The sequence below is a fragment of the Aplysia californica genome, unplaced genomic scaffold (assembly GCF_000002075.1).
Source record: "Aplysia californica isolate F4 #8 unplaced genomic scaffold, AplCal3.0 scaffold00227, whole genome shotgun sequence".
Taxonomy (NCBI): domain Eukaryota; kingdom Metazoa; phylum Mollusca; class Gastropoda; order Aplysiida; family Aplysiidae; genus Aplysia; species Aplysia californica.
Genome location: NW_004797497.1, coordinates 744,091 through 751,883, shown reverse-complemented (window position 1 = coordinate 751,883; position 7,793 = coordinate 744,091). Strand labels below are relative to the sequence as shown.

The following is a 7,793-nucleotide window of genomic DNA, read 5'->3' as shown; positions in this document are numbered from 1 at the left end:
GGGGCATGGGCAGTTTTGTCTTTTTTCGTATAGGATGTAGGCCGACAAGAAACAAACAGGTAGTTACAAAGGCAGGCCTCGCATTAGGGGATTTGGGAAGTTTTTGAAAGTACAATGAAATTTTTCTTCTTCTTTTTTTTTTGAATATCAAATTGGAAATATAATGATGTTGACACAATGTATCGACGTTTGCTATAACATAATGCGTACAATTAGTGGGAACACCGGGTGGATGGCAGCTGGTATAAAGGTTTCGCCAGTTTAATTAATCGTTCAATTTTGTTCAGTAATCTTCTCTTGTTATTGTTTTTGTAATAACCATTAAAATCGAAAGGTTCATTATAAATCAAGTGTCATGCACTAATATTTTATATGAAGTGATATTTAGATTTCTATAATAAATTGGTATGGTTATTTTTTCGATTTGTTTTGTTAGCTTGAGAAGAGAGATACTTTGTTTCTGAATTTCTTTTGTTGTTTATTAAAATTGATGATGATGATGATGATGATGATGATGATGAAGATGATGATGATGATGATGATGATGATGATGATGATGATGATGATGATGATGAGGGTGGTGGTGAACATCTTAAAACATCTGATTAAATATGAACCACTATATTCAAGTCAACAGTATGTTCTCTGCTGAAATACAATGATGATGTTGATGATGAATGTACTTCAGTTGAATTTCTGCCGTTTCAATGCGTCTTGTACTCACTTTTGAAGTCGGTTCTGTCAGACCACATCTCGGCGTCTATGGACTCCCCGGGTCCGCCAACGTAGAAGTCAGCCTCGAACTTGGAACCTTCTGGGGTGCCGAAATGATGAAATTTGCCGGGATTGAACTTCTTGCACTTTTTGGTCTTCAGGTTGAATTCAAAACCTGCTTTCTCTTCGTGCAGGAACATGAGCCACAGGTATCTAAAGAAGAAATGAAACAACCACATCTTTTATTAGCTTTTTGTTAGCTTTGGAGTGATGCATAAAGACAAAGGTCGAGCCTCAGCTCAGTCCAACGTTGTGTCCTTTGGGAAGGCATTTTGCAGGAATTTCCTGTTTGGCTCGGTCCTTTCGGATATGGACGTTTAACTCTAAAATAACATAATCGTGTTGATAGGGGAGTTTAACCTATACAATTTCATTATTTTTTTATATGATCAAAAGCAGTATTTCTGTGCGCAAGATGCGCACGAAGAAGATCATAAAATCGATAAGAGTAGGCTTTGGCAAAATTCAAAATTAATTCCTATCAAACTGAAAATGCATAAGATGGGGCAACACCTGAAGGATATCTCGCTTATTAGCTGATCACATTTTACCAAATTTCACACATCTAACAAGCATAGTAAGGAGTCTTAAAATACGCAATCAAATTTGAGAATAAATTTTCATTTCCATGGATACGGCCGCCGTATTGGATTTTGTTGATATGTATTGCGTAATGAATACCACACTTATTTTCATTGAATTTGATTGTATTGGAGTTTTTCTTTTGTATGCATATTAGCAAACAGTAGATCTACAAATTTGTCTGTTGAATTTTTGTAAACGAATTAGAACATTTTATTATGAATTTTTTCTTGAGGTAGTATTCAAGTTTGCAAAAATCTGTGAAAATCCACACTCCAGACACCACCAACAAAAATCTATACCGCATATCAAACATTCAACACATAAACATTTAAAATTATATTCTCTCTTCATTCTGTGAAAGTTTCGTGAGGATTAGTTGAAAAATGGTGGAGTTATTCAAAAAGGTATATAGAAAAACGGCATTTTCAGAAAACTGGCGATAAAGAAAAAAAAAGATTGACTTTGTGAGAAAATGGTGGTGACAAACATGCCCGGTATGTGACAAAATAAGGCTTTAGGGGGTTCTAAGGCTATGGAATAGTTGTAAGAGAGGCTGAAGAAGCTGAAAAGGTTTACAACTCAAAATCTATATTTTTTTAGCCGAATCGGGTGTAGCCACCCTCCCCCCCCCCCACAACCCCAAACCCCTAAATATGTCCCGGGCGCTCACATGTCTTTATGCAGCTGTGAGTGCCGTAAAACACTTACGAAAACAAACAAAAGTAGTACTGGATTTAGTAGTGAAACGGCTACGCTCTTCTCGTCACTATACGGAAATGACGCGAGTTTTATTTACAGGACCTTTGGAAGTCTAGTTTATCGAGCATCTCTGTCTTTCTGTCGAGATCGTGTATACTACACCGGCTAAAGTACCTTGGTGAAAGCAACCTCACCCCGAAATGTTCAAAATTGTGTTGATGGGTTTTAAAAAAGCCAGAAACATTGTAAATTATACAAAAAGAACTCAGTTTAAGCACTCCAGGAGACAAATACTCAAGAAATTAATGTACAGCAATACGCCGCTGCAGATCCCCACTCCTTAGACTCCTCTTGTTCTTGTTCTTTTTTAAAACTTTTGCTTCATGTTAGTCGGGGATAACGTGTCTTGCTCAAGCACTATTCCGGTAAAAAGCTTTGCTTGCGGCTCTCGTGCGACTCAGTTAACTCTTTCCGAACTCGTTAGAGGGGTTTTGATGACTTTATTTTATATGCTAATTACTATTTCATTTGTGTGAACTACATAGAACGAAGTCAACGTATAGACAGAGCTCTCCTCGGGTATAAAGCTCTAATTGGATGTATTATAGGAGAAAGTGCAGTCGGAACTTTCCAAGACAGCCTTCCATTGTCAATGAGAAAAAGTGTCTGCTAACAGAGTGACCCCGTCGCCGTTCTGTCGCTGTTTTGTTTTCAGCGAAACTATGGGTCTAAATATTTTACGTAATATGAATGGGACTACGCCGGCTGGCTGGAGAAGGGTCGTTTTAAAACCCAGTGCTATCCCGTGCTACATCCGTGATCGACCCGTCGTTCCGCTGAAGTATTCATTGTAGTGCTACTCTAACATTCGGCCAGCGTAGATCCGTATCAAACAAATCATATGGAGAGAGATCTTTCTCATATCTTGGTCCATTTATGTGGAACAGATTACCCATGAAACTAAGACAAATAAGAACTCTTGATAGCTTCAAAAGACATCTTAAACATTTTCTGTTCCTACAGGCCTATCCTTCATTAGCTTTTAACGTTATCTTTCATTATATTTGTTCTGTTCCTATGTCTGGATGAAACTAGTCTGTGTGTGTGTGTGTGTGTGTGTGTGTGTGTGTGTGTGTGTGTGTGTGCATTAATGTATATTGCTTGAGAAGAAAAGAAGTAGTAAGAAAGGTTTTTAAAAAATGGGTATTCCAATGTAAAGCGCATTGAGCTACTTTTTTTGGAAATGCGCTATATAAATGTTATATATTATTATTATTATTATTATTTATTATTTTCTCTCCTTTTTTCAAGCAACAAAATAAGATGGAGGTGGATGCGTCGATAGAGGCTGTCAGAAAAAGGCAACTTGTATACATGTATGACAAAAGAGACGACGATTATTCAAACAGAGTTTTAATTAACCGAACATAGAAGGAAGTTGCAGGAAAAATTTGAATTGATGTTGACATGTAACACTTACTGACCCGATCCCTCTGTCGCTCTATCTCAGTCTTTGCATCTCTCTACCCTTTCATGTCCCTTTCCCTCTCTTCTCTGTCACACTCCCTTTCAAGTCACCCCCACTCTCCCTCTCTCTCTCTATCTCTCTCTCTCTCTCTCTCTCTCTCTCTCTGTCACTCTCTCTGTCACTCTCTCTCTCTCTGTGTCACTCTCTCTCTCTCTCTCTCTCTCTCTCTGTTTCTCTTTCTCTCTCTGTCGCTTTCTCTGTCACTCTCTTCCTCTCTCTCTCCCTCTCTCTACTTCTCTCTCCGTCTCTGTCTTACACTCTCTCTTTCTCTCCCTCTCTGTCCTTTTCCACCCCCCCCTCCCTGTCACTGTTGGTAGATTCTATGAACTCAATATCTTCGCCTATTGTTACGACGTCTCTTTTCTAAACAATACACAATTGTCAAGTTCTAGGCTGCCATGTTTTCAAGTATCCCGGCAGCGCTGGAACAGGCACTGGACGGGTGAAAACATGTTGTCACCTAGTACGTAGTCGTTCAAGTGACAACCCATTTTTTAATGCTGGAACTGCGACGAAACGGCAACGAAATAGTGACACATCGGCGACGGAACGAAGACGTCGCTTTGCACTCTGATGACTATGAGTGCAGAATGAGCTTGTCGCCATTCTGTTGCCAGTTAGAGTTCCACTAGCAATGTTCACAAGAACAAGATATACTAACACAACAATATACTCACTGTTTTCCGGGTGCCGGTCCTTTGACTTCCTCCTCCAGGAAAGCCACCCTGCGGTCTCTGACGTCATACTCGGCCTTGAAACGGTTGAAGGTGGTATACTCGTGGTCGAACTGGAAGGCTCTGAACTATAAATTGAGAAAAACAACTGCAATCAATGACTTTCATTCTAGCTTCTCTTTTTTAGCAAACAGAAGCACGATAACGGCTATTCGGTGCAGAAATAGAAAAAAGAAAGACTTAAATAATAGAGGGAAAGCAAAGCAGAAGTCGGACGTATCAGTGGAGCCCTCAAATGGCTCATATCCTATTTTAATAAGAGTTTTACGGCACTTGCAACACAATAAGGTCATATGAGTGCCGTGGCTCCTATCCTCGTTTTTACCTTCTGCGTATTTTACGAAACAGAACAAAATACCTAGTGGCCTAAAATCGTCACTAGTTGAGCGCTTCGCTCCAGTGGAACGACGATGCCCATTCAACAAGTATTAGCATAGTGCTCAGAAGATTGGTGTGTAAAAAAGAGATTCATGCACTATTGCAACAACAGCAGCATCACATCATGCTATTACTACTACTACTACTACTACTACTACTACTACTACTACTACTACTACTACTACTACTACTACTACTACTACTACTACTACTACTACTACTACTACTACTACTACTACTACTACTACTACTACTACTACTACTACTACTACTACTACTACTTCATCAACAACAATAATACCGATAAAAGAAATAATAATAGTAATAATAATTATAATATTAATAATAATCATAACATCAACAAGAATTATAATAATACTAGTAATAATAATACTAGTAATAATAATAATAATAATAATAATAATAATAATAATAATAATAATGTAATAATAATAATAAAAATAATAATAATAATGATACTACTACTACTACTACTACTACTACTACTACTACTACTACTACTACTACTACTACTACTACTACTGCTACTACTACTACTACTACTACTACTACTACTACTACTACTAATAATAATAATAATAATAAGAAGAAGAAGAAGAAGAAGAAGAAGAGGAAGAATACAATGATGATGATGATGATGATGATGATGATGATGATGATTCTGATGATGATGATGATGATGATGATGATGATGATGATGATGATGATGATGATGATGATGATGATGATGATGATGATGATAACATCATTTGGCTATGTACTAAACTCTCTTTAAGTGCTGCATTCCTTGCGGGAAAGAGGAGTAGGCCTATGTAAGGACAGCAAACAAGAAGGTACCCTCATTGTATCGTCCCTTTTTGCATGAACATGCGTAATGTTTGGTTGTTGAGGGTTTAAAAAACACCACCCACACTCACAAAAATTCCGTGTTACTCACTGCGAATTCAAATACTCACCGTGAGTTCAGGGGGAGAGAAGCAGTGACGAGGGATGTCCGCGACAGACAGTGTCAATCCCAGAAGGGCGAAAAACAGAAGCTTCAACATGGTGTATCTTCTCACGTCTACCAGCTACGTTGGACTAGAGGTGAGTGGCTCTGATACCAGGGCTGACAGAAGGTATTTAAGGTGATAAAATAGTTTCGAGTCACAGAATCAGTACAAACTGTCTAAAAGGGCACAAAACAGAACTATCAGTCCTACAAAACGATAAACGTGTATCACATGATAGATAGCTTCTAATCAATCGCATCACTATCATGCGCTGTGCTAACGTGATTGAAAGGTGGTTGAGATTACAGCCCACTACAAAAAATTAAAGTTTTATCTTTGTTATTCTCAACACCCCCCTCCCCCCCCCCCCCCCCAAACTCTCTTCTACCTCCCTACTCCCTTGTTTCGTGTTTGTTTTTGCTGTACACTTCATCTTCACTGGAAATCCAACTCAGCCCTTCTGTTTGTTTTAACTTGCCTATTGCCGGTTTGGCACATACGCCTATTATTTAGAATTACCATTAATAAACGCCAAGTCACTTTCTGGGGTGTTCCTGATAAAATTGTTATTTGAATTTGACATTTGCCAATAACATTATTATATTTCCGTTTTGTTTTATTTTTTCCGTCTTAGACTTTTGACAGAAAAGTATTAGGGGCAAATTCATGGTTCTGTAAAAGGGCGCTCCCTGTTTTTGATTTCCTTTCAACTTGAAAAAAGACATTCGAATTAGGCCTGCCACTAAAAGTCTCAACGGTCGCACCATATTGCAAGCTACAGGAATTTAACACGGCTACAGAAGTTTGCAGTTCTTGTTTTTCTCAAACTTTCTTTCCATGCTCAGATCATAGTTAAGTTTAGTGAATGTAGAGAGCTTTTGTATTGAGCTTTACCTCCCCTCCAACTAATCATCCCCAACATTTTGTAAGCTTCACACAATGTACATGAAGAAAGCTAAAGTGCTCTCAAGGCATTCTTGATGTCATGGGTAGAGATTTTCCGTCAGCTTAAATCTATAGAGAATCAGAAGTTAAAATTCTTAGACAAAACGACATTTAGAGGTCGATAACACACCGTTCGCACCCCTTTAAATGACACCAGGATATAGAATTCAGTAGTTAAGTCCCATGAGACGTCTGTCCTTTGACGATGTCTGCGACTAGGACTTTCATACAACTAAACGGTTCATTTTCTCCACCTATAACAGTATAATTTTCATATTTGTGAGGTTGATATGGATCAGAGGATGGCAATAGATTCATAGTTCCTTGGCCGTCTTAAAAAGCAGGCACATTTCCTTATTGTCATTTGGTTCAGTGGCAGACCCCTTTTTCATCCTTCAGGATATGTAAACTCCCCAAATGATGTCTGTTGAGCACCCCACTCAACCCCTGTTATATCCAAATGACACTTTGTAAGTAAAAGTGGACAGGGTGTGCGGTTTTCAGCATTCATGTTTTGGTGGGTCCTTATGTTTGGCCACCACAAACGATGCGTTAAAAATGTTTCGAATCCAAAGGAAGACACGTAGAGCACTAGAGCACTAGAGCACTAGAGCACTAGCTCGAAGAATTCTATAAAAACAATATTAGTTTTTTTTTAAAATTCTGGAAGAGAAGTAAATATTATTTAAACGGTACAGGGGTGGAAATTAAATGTTAAAAAAGAAAGGAAGAAAAAAAGCAAACCAATCAGTTCATGATTTTCCTGAAAAGATTTTTGTTTGGTGCATCTTGCGTTTATGGGTGTTTTTTCTTAATTAAAGCCTTTTTCGTTTTCAAAATAAGTTTATCTTTTTTAATTTTATGTCAAGCAAATTCTTTTGGAATGAAAGACGTCTATTCCAAATTGCAACATTTTCAAACAAATTTCGAGGGGGATATATTCAGAAAAAAAGTTGTCAGACAGATGTGGCGCCATGTGAACGTATTAGTATTTGACAGTGCCATTGACAGTTTTACGAAGTATTGTATCATTAATCAGAGATAGGGTGGAAAAGGATAGATAGATAGATAGATTGATAGATAGATAGATAGATAGAGAGAGAGAGAGAGAGAGAGAGAGAGAGAGAGAGAGAGAGA

The 7,793-nt window shown here is 38.1% G+C and overlaps 1 protein-coding gene across 1 annotated transcript in view; it reads right to left on the bottom strand.

Annotated features, from left to right (window-relative positions):
- LOC101850482 (mammalian ependymin-related protein 1) overlaps positions 1-5,877 on the bottom strand; it is a 7,047-nt gene extending 1,170 nt beyond the window's left edge. Inside the window, exons 1-3 of the mRNA XM_005099839.1 lie at positions 5,676-5,877; positions 4,264-4,388; positions 725-927 (exon numbers count right to left, since the gene is read on the bottom strand). Coding sequence (XP_005099896.1) covers positions 725-927; positions 4,264-4,388; positions 5,676-5,765 — 418 coding nt within the window. The 5' untranslated portion in view covers positions 5,766-5,877. The remainder of the gene's footprint in view (positions 1-724; positions 928-4,263; positions 4,389-5,675) is intronic.
- Between the last annotated feature and the right edge of the window lie 1,916 nt (positions 5,878-7,793).